This window comes from Anomaloglossus baeobatrachus, chromosome 4 (assembly GCF_048569485.1).
Source record: "Anomaloglossus baeobatrachus isolate aAnoBae1 chromosome 4, aAnoBae1.hap1, whole genome shotgun sequence".
Taxonomy (NCBI): domain Eukaryota; kingdom Metazoa; phylum Chordata; class Amphibia; order Anura; family Aromobatidae; genus Anomaloglossus; species Anomaloglossus baeobatrachus.
The window spans coordinates 338,342,422-338,359,431 of NC_134356.1; the positions used below are offsets into that span (position 1 = coordinate 338,342,422).

Consider the following 17,010-nt stretch of genomic DNA (forward strand, 5'->3'; position numbering starts at 1 on the left):
ATACAAAAAAACACCCTCTTTTACCCCTTTATTAACCCCCAAAAAACTCTGGTCAGACGTAGTCCACACGAGTTCCCATGATAATTCAACCTATACTAAATCTGAATTCACACCGAGCGGCCATAGAACACAACCGCTTGCTGTGAGGTTCAGGAAGAGACTGAGTGAGCCGTTCAATGAGTGGTGGCATCACTCAGGTTAGCCACAGCCACAGCTGGAGATTCCTACGGTCCTCCAACTGTGACTACAGGTAACCTGACCCTCAGGGGACCTCAATAAACTCTGATGAGGTCACTGAAGTCACCTGAGGTCAAGTTACTTGTGGTCACAGGTGAAGAACCGTGGGAACCTCTAGCTGTGGCTAACCTGAGTGACGTCACTGCTGATCGCTGCGCAGTCTCTGCATGAAGTCCAGAGTGGGCGGTCATGTGCCATGATCGTGCACTGTTCAATCGTCTTGAGACCTTCTGTGGATTACGTCGGACATGAAGGGGTGTTTTGGGGGTTAATAAAGTGATGAATGAGGGTGTTTTTGTATTTTATTTGAAATAAAAGATTTTTTGGGTGTTTGTGTTTATTTCTTTTCACTAACAGATTAGTGATGGGGGAGTCTCAGACGCCTCCCATTACTAATCTAGGGCTTAGTGTCAGCTGTGAGCTGCCATTAAGCCCTGCTGTTTTTAGGCTAGGGGGGCCACAATAGGCATGGGTCTCCCCAGCCTGAGAATACCAGCCTCCAGCTGTCGGGCTTAATGTTGGCTGGTTATAAAAATTGGGGTGACCGCATGTCAGTTTTTAAAATTATTTATGTAAAAAAAAAATATAAAAAAAATCCGCATGTGGTTCCTCCTATTTTGATGCACAGCCAAGATAAGCACATGGCTGGGGGCTGCAGCCTGAAGCAGTATGTTTATCTGTGCTGGATATCATAATGTGGGGCAACCATACGACAATTGTTTTATTTATTTTTACTGTACGCAAAAGACCTGGAGACTGGGTCTGTGATTGGAAGCGTCAAGCAGGCTTGTCACACAGGCTGGGGGTGCTGTCTGACTGCAACCAATCACAGATGCCGTGTATGTGTGTGTGTTTCTGCCTCCGAAATGTACAGAGCCGTTTTTTTATTAAATAAAAACAGTTTTCATTCATCTTTTAAAGTGAACCTGTGAGATGCACTATGCACCCAGAGCCACAAGCAGTTCTTCGTTCAAATTGCTAATCCCTGCCTAACAGTCCCTGTATACACTAGCAAAAATAAACAGATCTTTAGAAAAAGTATTTCTAAAGATTATTACATGCTAATGAGATCGGGGACTAGTCATGAAGGCGTTTCTCCCCTTAGCTAGTCGGCCCACATAGCATGCCCCTATGGGAGTACTAACATGCTAATGAATACACAGCAACGCTGCATGTACCTCACTGTTCATGTCGGCCGGCCGAGGATGGATGCACACTGTGCATGATCCGGAGTACCTGGGACTTCCAATCATGCATACTAAACTGATGCCAGATGTAAGCTTTTGGGCTTTAGTGAGGTACAGTGCGCATGACCGGAAGTGCTGAGAACTCCTGATCATGCGCAGGGCGCATCCATCTTTCATATTGTACCTGACAGGTTCCCTTTAAGCTAGTTTATATCTGCAGAGCAGCGCAAGTCCATATGCCCATTTTTTTTATTCTTTTCTTCTGATAATTGGGGCAAAGTCCTCTTTAAAGAGAACCTACCAGGTGTTTTAGAGTCACTAAACTAATTTAATTTCTGGGAAGGGAAGAACAAGTGAAACTCAACATTTTTTTGTTGTCTTGAAATGGATTTCCAATCACTTGGATCTTTATGTACACAAGACTACAAAAGCAATGTACACCTGAATTCCTGGCTAGGGCAACAATCGTTCACATTATTCCTCACCTACAGCCACCCGTTTTGCACAGTCAACACTAGACAAACTAGGAATTTACCTGCCCTCTGAGCACTTACATAAAGATTCTAAGCTGTTTTTCTCAGCAATGCTATATCCATTTGCAGTTATGATAGTATGTTTGAACTTGTCCTTTTCTACCGTACTCATCAATGTATTTAGTGCAGAGACACTAAAGCAGCTGACAGGTACAATGTTTACAAAGATTTTCACAGATACAGTAAAAGTTCATGCAAGTAACCAGCATCCTTTACACACATCAAGTCTCATAACAGACATAATGCTGAATGCCTGGAAGGTCCAAGCAAATTAGCTTGTCACCATAAACATTGAAATATGTATGTCACATCAGAGCTTTATAGGGGTGAAGAAAGTCTTCAGGTCATTTACCAATTTCTTTTATGACCATTTACGTCTTGTGCTATTCACATGCAGTATTACACATTTATTCCTATGCGGTATAAAGCTTTAAAAAAATATGCAAAAGTGTTAAGGCCACTTTATACACAGAGATAAATCTGCGGCAGATCTGTGGTTGCAGTGAAATCATGGACATATTGTTCCATTTGTACAAAGCCACAAACCTGGCACTGATTGTCCATAATTTCACTGCAACCACAGATCTGCCGCAGATTTATCTGTGTGTAAAGTGGCCTTTAGCTTTCTTAATAAAATGCACCTTAGTGAAAAGCTTAACTTCATTAGTCTTAAAACATTCTGTAAGTCTTAATTGGCAAGAAGGCATGAATTAACAATACCTGTAATTTACATTTAGATACATAAAAGGTTCAGTTTCAATTAACTCCAAACATAATGCTTTTTCACAGAATTTTCATAATTCTGCTGCTGCATATTTTGTTTACACGCTTTAATTACCATGCCACCCTGTCTTATAAATAAGTGTTTTACATCCTGGATTACCCATATAACCCGTGGATAAAGAGGTCCCACTGGGCGAGTTCTATAATGTCATTAGAATCACATTAGATAATTAGATAATGCAGCACTTTTTCCAATGTTGTCTCATTTAGTAATAAACTTATTGTACTAATTGATTAGACTTGGTCCTGATTAGAAACTTGTAAAGCATGAACTTAAAAGATACAAAAAAATAAATCTAAGGCCCTGTTGCACTGGAAAATGGAATTTTCTTAAGAAAATTCCACAGGCTCTGAAAGATTTCCGCACCTGCGGAAAAAAACCGCAAAAAACCGCACCAAAATCTGCATGCGTTTTGTTACGGTTTCGGTGCGTTTTTTCCCGCGAGTTGGTACATGTGTTTTAATGCATTTAATGCAATAAAGCACATTGAAGAAAAAAAAAAGGTCCTTTCCTTCTGATATAGATAGATAGAGGGATAGATAATGGATAGATAGATAATGGATACATAGATAGATAATTAGATAGACAGATAGATAAGTAAATAAATAGATAATGGATAGATAGAGAGATAGATAGATGGATAGATAATAGATAGATGGATAGACAGATAGATAAATAAATAGATAATGGATAGATAGAGAGATAGAGGGATAGATAAATAGATAGATAGAAGGATAGATAATTGGATAGATAATCAATAGATAGAGGACAGATCAATCAATCAATAGATAGAGTCCCTGTGACGACACACTGCAGTTCTCACAAGTGGTAGTGTGTTCACATTGCCGATCGTGAGAAATGACCTGTAATTACCACTGAACAAAATATTCATAGAAAAATTGGGGGACAGCATTTTGTAATCTTTAGAAATTGCCAGTGCCAATGGATTCCCCCATAGTGATAGGATTAAACATAATAGGACCTACTCCTGCATACATTACCAACTATGTGTAAAAACACACAATGGAGTATAATATATCCAAAATTAATTTATTAAAGTGTAAAAACATACAAACATATATAACAAAGTGTATGCCACTCTCATGGCACACTCCAAATGTCACAACGGTAGAAAGAGACAGATTGAAGGAGCAAATAAACCTCATCAAGGTTAGGACCGGGTCACTACAATAGTAACATGGTATTAAGCTGGTGTCACACTAAGCGACAGCGACAACGACGTCGCTGTTACGTCACCATTTTCGGTGACGTAACAGCGACCTTGTAAGTCGCTGTTATGATCGCTGCTTAGCTGTCAAACACAGCGACGCAGCAGCGATCATAACGTCGCTGTGCTACATGTGCAGAGAGCAGGGAGCCGCGCTTAGCGCTGGCTCCTTGCTCTCCTGCAGCACACATCGGGTTAATTAACCCGATGTGTACTGCAGCTACATGTCACAGTGCAGAGAGCAGGGAGCCGCGCGCACTGCTTAGCGCTGGCTCCTTGCTCTCCTTGCTACAGTATACATCGGGTTAATTACCCGATGCATACTGCAGCCACATGTCACAGTGCAGGAGCCGGCGCTGGCAGCAAGAGCGGAGGCTGGTAACCAGCGTAAACATCGGGTAACCAGGGAAAGGTCTTCCCTTGGTTACCCGATGTTTACGCTGGTTACAGCTTACCGCAGCTGCCAGTGCCGGCTCCTGCTCGCTTCATTTCGTCGCTCTCTCTCTGTCACACACAGCGATGTGTGTGTCACAGCGGGAGAGTGACGACCAAAAAATGAAGCTGGACATTCAGCAACGACCGGCGACCTCACAGCAGGGGCCAGGTCGTTGCTGAATGTCACACACAGCGACAGCGACGGGACGTCGCTGCAACGTCACAGAAAATGGTGACGTAGCAGCGACGTCGTTGTCGTTGTCGCTGTGTGTGACACCAGCTTTAGTGTTAGTGATAGTCCGAGGGAGGGAGAAAACACACAATGAATAAATGTTCAAATGTCCTGCCCCACTGGGAGCTCACAAAATAACAAGATCCTGCTTATTCTGAGTGATCATATCCATGTGCGGTTCACATCATCATTTAGAATGTATATCATATAATAATGAAGTAAGAAAATCCCCATGGATATCGCACCAAGAATGCACGGGTCAATTCAATTACATACCCCCAAAGTCAACAAGCAGGATGCTGTAGGAGTTTAGAGCTCACTGAGCATGCTCTGGCTAGGGCCAGTGCTATGGAGGAGGATTGGTAATAATGAGAAAGTTAGAGGCAGATGGAAGGCCCTTAAAAATGATTACAGGGAACTAGGAGAGAAGGTGAAGTACAACGAGTGCCACTAGAAAGACAAAGGGAGCTTAGGAAGGTAAATACGTGGCTTAAAAATTGGTGCAGGAAGGAAGGGTTTTGGTTCATGGAAAACTGGGCTGACTTCTCATTCGGCTACAGGCTCTAGGGTAGGGACTGGCTGCACCTCAATGGGCAGCGTACAGATGTGCTGGGGGAGAAAATGGTCAGACGGATGGAGGAGCTTTTAAACTAGGATATGGGGGAGGGGAGAGGGTAGTGGAGCAAATAAAAGGATTGATAGAGCAGATAGAGACAGTGAGACAGTAGGGGTCAATGAAGGTTTAGGGGGGACTGGGACATGCAAGGAAAGTAGGGAGGCAAGGGGTAAGGAATGTGTTAGTATTAAATGTCTACTTGCAAATGCAAGAAGTCGTGCAAATAAAATGAATGAATTGGAGACTCTTATGTCAGTCAACCATGGATTATGATATGGTGGGAATTACGGAATCCTTATACCACATTCAGGATGGACAGGAAAGACAAAAAAGGTGGAGGGGTATGTATATTTATTAAATCTAACCCAAGACCTGTGCTCAATGACGACATTGGGGGGAGCTGCAACAATGTAGGGTCAGTATGGGTAAATGTACATGGGGAGGAGAATAACAGAAAGCTGCAAATTGGAGTTTGCTATACACCTCCTAACATACCTGAACAGGTAGAGGGTGAAATGCTGCAACAAATTGAAAAAGCAGCTAATAATAATAATAATAATAATAATAATAGGGTTCTTATTATGGGGGATTTCAACTATCCAGACATTCAGTGGCACATAGAATCTTCTTGTTGTTCTAAAAGCTCTAAGTTCTTATTTACAGTTCAAGACAGTTACCTATATGAGATAGTAGATGAACCAAAAAGGGGAGATAATTTGCTGGTATCTGATACCTGAGGAAAGCATTGATGTAATGCTGAAACGCGTTGTATTGATTTAACCAACAGGAGAATTATATATTTTATATAAAAAATATTTTAACAATAAAATAATCTAACCTTCAATGGAACCAGTGCATTATCAGCGCTCGTAAGACCGATAATCCACCTTTCTACCATTGAGCTCAGTAATTGACAGGCCGCTGTAACTTATCTTCTTAGACTCGCTTCTAACAGTGTTGGTGCTTAAGGATCAATGCACCGGCACTCACAGGTATACAGTCAGGTCAGAGAGATGTGTTTGTGCCATCTGCAGCGGGAACTGCCGGTTATATACAGCTGAGTCCCTGCTGCACGTGCTGGAAGAGGGCTGAGATCTGAGTTCATGGGTGACTGTTGGTATTACGCGATTTCTATATCAGGCCAGGAAACTGTTGGCTTATCACTAGTTGGATACGGCCCCTCTGGCCATCGGGACTTTAGGGAAAGAGTTAAGTTGGAGGGGGGGGTATAACTCAAAAGAAATGCATTAAATAAATTCTCTAAGGTTTGCGGGGCGTGGTTGGACACTCCGGGCCTTCCTTCCTCGGCGCTGCTACAAGACCGTATGGGAGACCAGGTCCTTCTTCTCATAACTGGTTAATGGTCTACCGAAATGGGGTGGTATTGTGCCTATTTGGAATATATAGGATTGCGGGAAACTATGTGGATATTTTATGTCATGGGCGGCACGTTGAAATGGAATATATAATTTTGTGACCTATACTGATGTTATGAGGGTAGGCCTGCTGGGCTATAGGTCGTTTGTCCAGATGTAATAAGATTATCTGTGTGTATAAATAATCAAAGTATAGATGTCGTTGCATAATTATCTGTGTGTCTATATGACAATTGCATAGAAGCTTTATAATATGATTCTAAGATGTGCGTACAGGAATGTGTTAACTAGATAATCAAGCCAGAATGAACAAGGAACAAAGAGCTATTTAGAATATACTAAGAGAATCTGTAATCAGTAATCAGTTAGTTCTCACCATGAGAGATGTGGGAGGCTGACTCCTCGTTCTTGCTCAGCAACGTGTTAACAAAGAAGTATTTTCAGTAGCTGGTTTTAGCTGGTATTAGAAAGCAAGAAGCAGGGGCGGACCCTGGACATGGAGGAGTGAGGACGCTCGTTGCCAGAGCTCCTGAGCCTAAAGCATTATATCCTCTCCTCCTCTGACCGCACGGAAGAGCGATGTCCCCAAAGAAAAGACCACCCACGGCACCCGACCCAGCACCTGGCAAAAGACCCTCCGGGGGCCTGACGACTCCTCTCCTGCAGCAGCTCCCCCCAGCGTGGGCAGAAGCAAGATGGCGGCGGCTGGAGCAGGGAGCGTGGTGGAGGGGAAAGTCCCCGCAGATGGCGCGGCTGCAGCACCAGATAAGTGAGAGGGAGAGGAGGGAGGAGGCTGTGAAAGACACCACCGCTACCAAAGGGAGCCCAGCCACGGCTACACCAGCGGGGTCTCCACAGAGGCATGGTGGGGAACAGACCCCGGGGGGCACACCCGAGCTGGAGCTGTCGGCTATTTCGGGGCCTTCTGGTTCCCCCAGCCTTGGGGAAAGTGACTCCGGCCCTGATGCCCCCCCGGCGCCCCCCTCCAATATGCAGGACATTCGGGCCCTGAGGGAGCTCATCCTAGCTCTCCCAAGTAAAAAAGATTTGGAGGAGGTGGTTTCAAGAATTGAGCAGGCCCAGCTGACAGCGCTGACTTCAGTGAGGGAGGAGATGGGGGTCCTAGAGGATAGGATCACGGCCGCTGAGCAAGCCCAGGGATCACTGGAGGGCAGGTTGGAGCGGTTGGAGGAGGGCTGGGAATCTTCTAACCTACGCATCAGAGATATGGCCCTGCTTCTGGACGACCAGGAGAACGGAAGCAGGAGAAATAATATCCGGCTGAGGGGCATCCCTGAGGACTGGCCACCAGACCTCCTGCGATCCAATGCCCTGGCTATCTTTAACACAGTCACAGATAGACCTCTCGATGCAACCTTCCTCTTTGACAGGATCCACAGGGTGGCTCACCCGAGTACCAAGGCACCCTCCAATACGAGAGATGTCCTATGCCGTCTTCATTATTATGGGGACAAGGAGCGGATCCTCCAAGGGGCATGGGCACATGGCCCAGTAGAGATAGATGGGGCTTCTGTGTCGCTGTTTCCAGATGTCTCCAGCCGCACCCTATATATGAGGAGACAACTACACCCGCTCTTACTCCGTGTTAAGGAGGAGGGCGCCTCCTATCGCTGGGGTCACCCCTTCCATCTCATCGTTCGCAAAGGAGCTGCTGTCTATATGCTGAAGAGACCGTCAGATCTCCTGGGACTGTTCGCATTTCTGGGGATTGCTGAGATGTCGGTCCCGGACTGGCTCGCCTGGGATCCCTCGACCCCTGTAATGCGGAGAGAAGAGGAGAGGGGGTGGTCCCTCAACCCCAGATGAGCGGGGCTGATCCCGTCTATTTATTTGAGACTCTCGGTATCTCTTTATTGCTGAATGTTGATATATGCATAATGTTTACCTTCCAGTGCTCTTAGTGTTAAAATTTAAGGTCATCGCTTTTCCATATGTAATAACTTCTGTACTGTGTGCGGTCGGAGGGGGGAGGGGAATTTTACCTAGCCCCAGACGTGTTGTTGGGGGGAAAAGTCCGGTCTTCCCGAAACTGGGCTCAGACTCTGGCCCCTCCGTGGTTCCGTACTCGTCCCCGATTTTCTACTTACCCGGCGGACCTACGGCTGGTCCTAACGTCTGCAAGCTTTGTGTGAGCTTTCTATACCCTGTGTGTGATCTTTTCCCCTTTTTCTCCTTTTCATCTTTCTCTTTTGTGTCATTGTTTGTGCTTGCTCCCGGGTTCTTTACTCGCGTCTGAATTCCTCCTCAGCAGGGCAGACACCCCCCTCCTCCACCACCTTCCCTCTCACCACCCTCCTCCTCCTCCCCAACCTCCGTTTACTCTCACTTCCTTCTAAAGCTTCAACTCTTTCTTCCCCCTCCTCCTACTCCCTCTCCCCCCCTTTTTTTTTCTTCTCTCTCTCTCTCTCTCTTCTTCACTTCCCCAGGTGTCAAGGCCAATTCATGATGAAGAGGACGTGTTCCCTGCTACGTATTGGCTCACTGAACGTGAGAGAGTTGCACGGTCCCGGGAAGTGCTCTATCCTTTTGAACCTTCTGTGGAAGAACCGTATACAGGTTGCCTTCCTGCAGGAGACCCACTACAGCCTGGAGAAACCATACAAGCTGTCGGCCACAAGGTAGCCGGTGGTGTTCCATTCTCCCTCTCCCGACCACATATCCAGGGGGACTACTATGCTAATAGCAGGTTCACTACAGTGGAAGCCATTGGAGTCAAAAGTCTGAGGGAGAGGGAAGACTTTTACTGGTGAAGGGGCGCATTGCTTCTCAAGTATACACATTTGCGGCCATCTACTTGCCAAATACAGGGCAATGCACAACGCTCTTACGTTTCCTTGAAATAATAGATGACTTCACTGAAGGCACCTTAGTGATCGGGGGGAAACTTCAACTTCACCTTAGAACCTAATATAGACAACTCCAGAGGAGTTTCATGCTTGCCGCAGCGGGCACTGCAACGTATCAAGCGGGAGTTGATTGAATTCCAGTGTATAGACACTTGGAGGCTACTACACCCATCAGACAAGGACTATTCATTCTACTCTACAGTCCATGACAGTTATTCTCGCCTTGACCATTTCTTCGCTCACCACAGGGATCTTCATGGTCTGCTAGCGGCGACAATTGAAATTATCTAATTCTCTGACCATGCGTTGATCACGGTCTTGCTTTCCCTCGACTGCCCCGTCGACAGTGTCAATGGACGCTAAATAACTCTTTGTTAAATTACCCGACAGTAATGGGAGAGATCCAATCGGCTTTGTCGGAATACTTTGGGGAAAATACGTCTGGGGAGGTGTCACCTAACATGGTCTGGGAGGCCCATAAGTGTGTCGCGCGGGGGCTCTTTATCAAACACTGTTCGCGGTTGAGAAAGGAGTGTGCGGCGGAGGTGGCTGTTCTTCTTTCTGAAATTCACCAGCTAGAGATTCTACATAAGGGGTCTTGTGACCTTGGGTCCAGATCTCGCCTGATCAAAAAGAGGGAAGAGCTGCGCACTCTATTGACTAATAAGGCAAAGAGCGCCATGGTGAAATGCAGGAGACATTTTTACGAGTTTGGGAATAAGAGCAGCAGAACCTTGGCCAGAGCGCTACGAATACAAAGAACGCGGGGATATGTTCAGCGGGTCCGGTCCCCGGGTGGGAGGATAGCTACGCTGCCCAGTGATATAGCTGCGGCCTTTGGAAACTTCTACGCCTCCCTTTATTCTATTGATGGCGCGAGACCCGAACAGGCTCGAGCAGACTTTCGCCTGCGGATCCGGTAGAATATCCATAATTCGGGTATGAATAGGCTTTGCGCAGAGGACGCAGCTGGCCTGGAAAGACCCATTACAGAGCCAGAATTACTTGCAGCTATTAAAAACTCCCCGAAGGGAAAGGTCCCGGGCCCTGATGGTTTCCCCCTAGCCTACATATAAAAAGATGGGATCAATACTATACACCCCCTTCCTTCAGGCCTTCAACAATGTCGCAGTGTATGAGACACACTGTCCCCAGTGTATGGGATATCCCTAGAGATACTTTGTCGGCCAACATAGTCGTCATTCCTAAAGAGGGCAAAGACCTCACCCAGTGCGCTAGCTACCTCCCCATTTCCCTGTTGAACACGAATTTGAAACTTTTTGCGAAAATCCTGGCAGACAGACTTTCTCCTCTGATGGGGGGGCTCATCCATCCGGATCAGATCGGATTCCTGGGGGGAGAGAAGCCAGGGATAACACGACAAAAGCCTTAAATCTGGTCCATAAAGCCTGCCTAGAGAAGCTGCCGATGATGCTTCTTTCTACAAACGCCGAAAAGGCTTTTGATCGAGTCAATTGGGAGTTCATGACAGAGCCCTTGAGGGCGGTTGGGCTGGGCAGATCTATGCTGAGATGGATTGGCTCTCTTTACAGCAACCCCACTGCAGTGGTCAGGGTGAATGGCCTCCTCTCCGACAAGTTCCCGATAGCGAACGGGACTAGGCAGGGGTGTCCCCTCTCTCCCTTAATATTCGTTTTGACCCTGGAACCCTTACTGTGTCATATTAGAAGAAACTGTGACATCACTGGCCCTCAGATCAAAGCAAATGAATTTAAAATTGCGGCCTACGCGGACGATCTCTTATTTTTTCTTACTAATCCCCAGGTCTCTCTGCCCAACTTACTGCGGGAATTTGAGATTTACTCTGGTTTGTCCAATTTTAGAATAAACATGACTAAATCTGAGGCCCTAAATGTGAGCCTGTCCCCGGGCATGGTTGCCTCACTCGAGTCATCTTTTAGCTTCAAATGGGCCACTAGATCTTTTGGATACCTGGGGGTTCAGTTGGCGGCAGATACTAATTCGCTCTTCAAGCTGAACTTCCTCCCCCTCCTTGGGACTATCAGGGAGGACTGTACCAGATGGGCTAAAGGCTGGTTTACCTGGTTCGAAAGATATGATATATTTAAAATGAATGTCCTCCCTCGCATCCTCTATCTTCTCCAGGCTCTTCCCATACGGATTCCCAGCTCCTTCTTTAAGGAATTGGCTGCTCTGCAAACTAAGTTCATCTGGGATAATAAGCCGGCTCGAATCTCTCGCTCCTTGCTGAGCAGACCCAAGAGGAGGGGGGGGATGGGAATCCCTGACTTGAAGGTTTACTACTGGGCCTCGCATATGGTCAGGATTATTGACTGGTGTTGCCATGCCAGAGTGAAGCCCTGGGTGGCTCTGGAACAGAGTTTCTCTGTGGTCAGTCTTTCTGCAGCCCCTTGGATATTAAGCCCTCTTCCCGCTAACCTGAGACATCATCCTACAATTGGCGCCACCCTGGAGTGCTGTTCCCTGCGACAAGTCCGTAGTTTGTTACTCCCAGTGCCCTTGCCGCTCTCGCCCATAATCGGCTCCCCAGATTTCTATCCGAGTCTGTCGCCATTGGATGGAGGAGGGACGCTTCCGGGCATGCCACTTAGAGATAGGTGGGGGCTGGCCCTCACTCAGGGCACTAACAGAATGTGAGACACTGAAACAGTTGGGAACTTGGAGGTCCATGCAACTCAAATTAGCTCTCTCCCTGACTGCTCGCTCTATTCGGCCCATCCCACGGAGTTTGAAAAGCTATCTATAGGGGAAGGTGTGCTACGACATTCTCTTTCCCTGGTATATGGGATGCTAGGTGACCTCCCCCTCCCATATATCTCACACATTGGGAACGTGACCTGGGACTTTCCTTGACGGCCACACAAAAGACTAAAATCTTGTTGCTTGCACACACGACCTCTATAAGTTCCAGACTTCAGGAGTCCAACTTTAAACTCCTGGCGAGGTGGTATAGGGTCGCATCCAGATTACACAAGATGTTTCCGGGAGTAGATCCCCAATATTGGAGATGTGGGACGGCTGAGGGTGACTTTGTGCACATATTATGGCCTTGTCCGCCACTTCGGGGGTTCTGGGATGGAGTGGGGGAGGTGATCAAACACGTGACTGGAACGACGCAGGGTCTGGGTCCGGAGCTGTTCCTGTGGCAATTGACTGAAATGTCGGTCTCATCGTACAAACATTCGCTTCTGCATCCCCTTGAAGTGGAAGTTGGACGCACCCCCCACCCTGTCCCTCTGGGCCTCCAGGGTTAATGACCTCCTACAAATGGAGGAACTGACCCCCTCGTTGTATGACCGGTACGAGCGCTTCTGCGGGACCGGTCAACCCTGGTTGGAATTTAAGCTTTCTAATGAATACGACCTCCTGATATGCGATGCGTAGGAGGTATGAATACTCCTTTGCCATTGGCTCTTCCCCCCTGGGAAACTCTCTCCCCCCCCTTTTTTTTTCTTTTTCTTCCTCTCTCTCTTCTCTTCTTCCATCTCTCCCCTGCTCTGCCTTATCTTTTCCCCCTTCTACCCTTCTTCTACATCCCCCTCTTTCCATCTAGTGTGAACCCTCCCCTGCTGAGAGGTGTCTGAGTGATCTTTAGGCACTTTTGCCTTTCTTTACGGCACTTTTCTCCCTTGTTTATGTTAAAAATTTGAAAAGGAACGGACCTGCTCGACAATTTGCGGGGATTGCTCAGATGCTAATGATTTTGTTCTGAGATGTATACTATCAAACTCAAATGTTTTTTTTTTTTTTCAGCAGATTGCTTTATGGCTTGTAAGGGTCTGTTGCATAAATAAAGAATTTAAGAAAAAAAAAAGCAAGAAGCAGGGTGATGACGTACTGTATGAACATTGCTGGATATCTCTGACCAATCAGGGACAATGTTGAACTGAAAAACGGTGTGTATTTTACAATATATGGATCAGAAGACCATTGAGCTTCTCCTGAATAGAGATACATCTCTGTGTGGTTATTGCTCCTCATACAGAAAATAAATAAAGATTTTATTTATACATACATCTGCGCAGATTGATTTGGACTTCGTCTCTGTGACCCTGAAAAACCCAATTTGCGGGTTTTCTCTAAATTCCCGACCTTGAGAATGTTAGGTATGGATGACAGAAGTACTGTTCACTGTACAACTTAGGTGCTTGTTTTTGTGACTGTGTTTTTTCCTTTTTTCTCTGTATTGTTTTTGCTGGGGAAAAGTCTATACTATTTGTATTGTGCAATTACGTTGATTAAGGTTAATAAAAATGAACCGGATTAAAAAAAAAATGGATAGTGATCCTAAAAAAACGTCAAAATCCACAAAAGACTACAATAAACTAACTCAAAAGGCACAAGCTGAGGGTTTTACAATGGGCCTCACAGTCCACTGATCTGAACATCATTGAAAATCTGTTGCTAGAGCTCAAAAGAGCATTGTCCTTTTTTGGTTAAATTTAAAATGAAAAAGATGAAAATATAAATTGTATTTTTTGGCTAAAATACAGAGGAAAGGAAATGTGTCATCTTAAAAATGTATGCCTTTTAGAGATCATTTTATCTTCAACTTGCTTAATTGTACACAATAACAGTAATATTGAGGAGTGCCCAAACGTTTACATCCCACAGTAGATGCATTTTAGACAAGAATTCAACATAAAAGAACTTAATATACAATCCAGAAATTAAATTACATATATTTATAATTTTCAAGCCACAAAACAAAAATGAAGGATCTATAGCCTTAGAACTAAATTATAATTTTAATACATACATTAGAGACCATTAAAATTGTATTAAAAAGATAAAATACCTAAAGTGACTTATCTGATTCTCCAAAAGCACTGCAAGCCGCTCTTTAATCTCTTCAAACCGATCTCGCTCCTCAGCTGTAACAGTCCCAATTCCATCAGGCCTGCAAAAACATAGCTAATTATTTAGCTATTATAATAGTTTATAGGTTTTTAGAGTTTGCATCTTTTATGAATTTCTTTCCCTTGTATAATAAGTACATGTGAAGAGGTCCAACTAGACAGACCATGAATCTCTATTACTTACTGCGTTGAAGACTGATGTATTCTGTGGGTATATGATCAGTTAAGGAGAAAGAAGCAGATTTTTCTAATAGGATACACACTGGGTAAGGAAAGTAATCAGATCCCTTTAAAATTTTTACTCTTTGTTTCATTGCAGTCTTTGGTAAATTCAAAAAAGTTCATTTTTTTCTTATTAATGTACACTCTGCACCCCATCTTGACATAAAAAAACGGAAATGTATAAAGTTTTGCACATTTTTTAAACAAGAAAAACTGAAATATCACATGGTCATAAGTATTCAGACCCTTTGCTCAAACAGTCATATTTAAGTCACTCTTTAAGTAAGTTCTACTCCTTCATTGGAGTCCAGCTGTGTTTAATCAAACTGATAGGACTTGATTTGGAAAGGCACACACCTGTCTATCTAAAGGCCTCGTCACACTAAGCAACATCGCTAGCAACATCGCTGTTAACAAACAACTTTTGTGACGTTGCTAGCGATGTTGCTGTGTGTGACATCCAGCAACAACCTGGCCCCTGCTGTGAGGTCGTTGGTTGTTGCTGAATGTCCTGGGCCATTTTTTAGTTGTTGATGTTCCGCTGTGAAGCACAGATCGCTGTGTGTGACAGCGAGACAGCAACAACTAAATGTGCAGGCAGCAAGAGCCGGCTTCTGCGGAGGCTGGTAACCACAGTAAACATCGGGTAACCAAGAAGCCCTGTCCTTGGTTACCCGATATTTACCTTTGTTACCAGCCTCCGCCGCTCTCACTGTCAGTGCCGGCTCCTGCTCTGTGCACATGTAGCTGCAGGACATATCGGGTTAATTAACCCGATGTGTGCTGTAGCTAGGAGAGCAGGGAGCCAGCGCTAAGCATTGTGCGCTGCTCCCTGCTCTCTGCACATTTAGCTGCAGTACACATCGGGTAATTAACCCGATGTGTGCTGTAACTAGGAGAGCAGGGAGCCAGCGCTCAGTGTGCGCTGCTCCCTGCTCTCTGCACGTGTAGCTCCGTGCGCTGGTAACCAAGGTAAATATCGGGTTGGTTACCCGATATTTACCTTAGTTACCAAGCGCAGCATCTTCCACGCGGCGCTGAGGTCTGGTCACTGGTTGCTGGTGAGCTCACCAGCAACTCGTGTAGCGACGCTCCAGCGATCCCTGACAGGTCAGGTTGCTGGTGGGATCGCTGGAGCGTCGCAGTGTGACATCTCACCAGCAACCTCCTAGCAACTTACCAGCGATCCCTATCGTTGTTGGGATCGCTGGTAAGTTGCTTAGTGTGACTGGACCTTAAGACACAGTGCATGTCAGGCCAAATGAAAATCATGAGGTCAAAAGAACTGCCCAAGGAGCCCAGAGACAGATTTGTGGCAAGGCAAAGATCTGGCCAAAGTTACAAAAGAATTTCTGCAATACTCAAGGTTCCTAGGAGCACAGTGGCCTCCTTATTCCTTAAATGGAAGATGTTTGGGACCACCAGAACTCTTCCTAGACCTGGCTGTCCAGCCAAACTGAGCAACCGTGGGAGAAGACCCTTGGTGAGAAAGGTAAAGAAGAACCCCAAGATCACTGTGGCTGAACTCCAGAGATGCAGTAGGGAGATGGGAGAAAATTTCCCAAAGTCAACTATCACTGCAGCCCTCTACCAGTCGGACCTTTATGGCAGAGTGGCCTGACGGAAGCTTCTCCTCAGTCCAAGACATATGAAAGCCCGCATAGAGTTTGCAAAAATAAAAAACACATGAAGGACGCCTAGATTATGAGAAATAAGATTCTCTGGTCTGATGAGACAAAGATAGAACTTTTTGGTGATACTTCTAAGTGGTATGTGTGGAGAAGACCAGGCACTGCTCATCACCTGTCCAATACAATCCCAACAGTGAAACATGGTGGTGGCAGCTTCATGCTGTGGGGGTATTTTTCAGCTGCAGGGACAGGGCAACTGGTGTTAACTGAAGGAAATATGAATGCGGCCAAGTACAGAGATATCCTGAAGAAAACCTCTTTTAGAGTTCTCTGGACCTCAGACTTGGCTGAAGGTTCACCTTCCAACAAGAAAATGACCCTAAGCACACAGCTAAAATAACAAAGGAGTGGCTTCAGAACCACTCTGTGACCATTCTTGACTGGCCCAGCCAGAGCCCTGACTAAAACCCAAATGAGCATCTCTGGAGAGACCTGAAAATGGCAGTCCACCAACGTTCATCATCCAACCAGACGGAACTGGAGAGGATCTGCAAGGAAGAATGGCAGAGGATACCCACATCCAGGTGTGAAAGACTTGTTGCATCATTCCCAAGAAGACTCATGGCTGTACTAGTTCAAAAGGAAGCTTCTACTCAATACTGAGCAAAGGGGCTGAATACTAATGACCTTGTGATATTTCAGGTTTTCTTATTTAACACATTTGTAAAAATGTCTACATTTCAGTTTTTTTCTGTCAAGATCGGGTGCAGAGTGTAAATTAATGAGAAAAAAAAATAACT

The 17,010-nt window shown here is 45.5% G+C and overlaps 1 protein-coding gene across 16 annotated transcripts in view; it reads right to left on the reverse strand.

Annotated features, from left to right (window-relative positions):
* The window catches only part of CADPS2 (calcium dependent secretion activator 2), a 914,362-nt gene that overhangs the window by 438,771 nt on the left and 458,581 nt on the right, over positions 1 to 17,010 (reverse strand). For all 16 annotated transcript variants that reach the window (XM_075345069.1, XM_075345070.1, XM_075345068.1 and 13 more), the window contains exon 14: positions 14,297 to 14,398. In XM_075345069.1, coding sequence (XP_075201184.1) covers positions 14,297 to 14,398 — 102 coding nt within the window. The remainder of the gene's footprint in view (positions 1 to 14,296; positions 14,399 to 17,010) is intronic.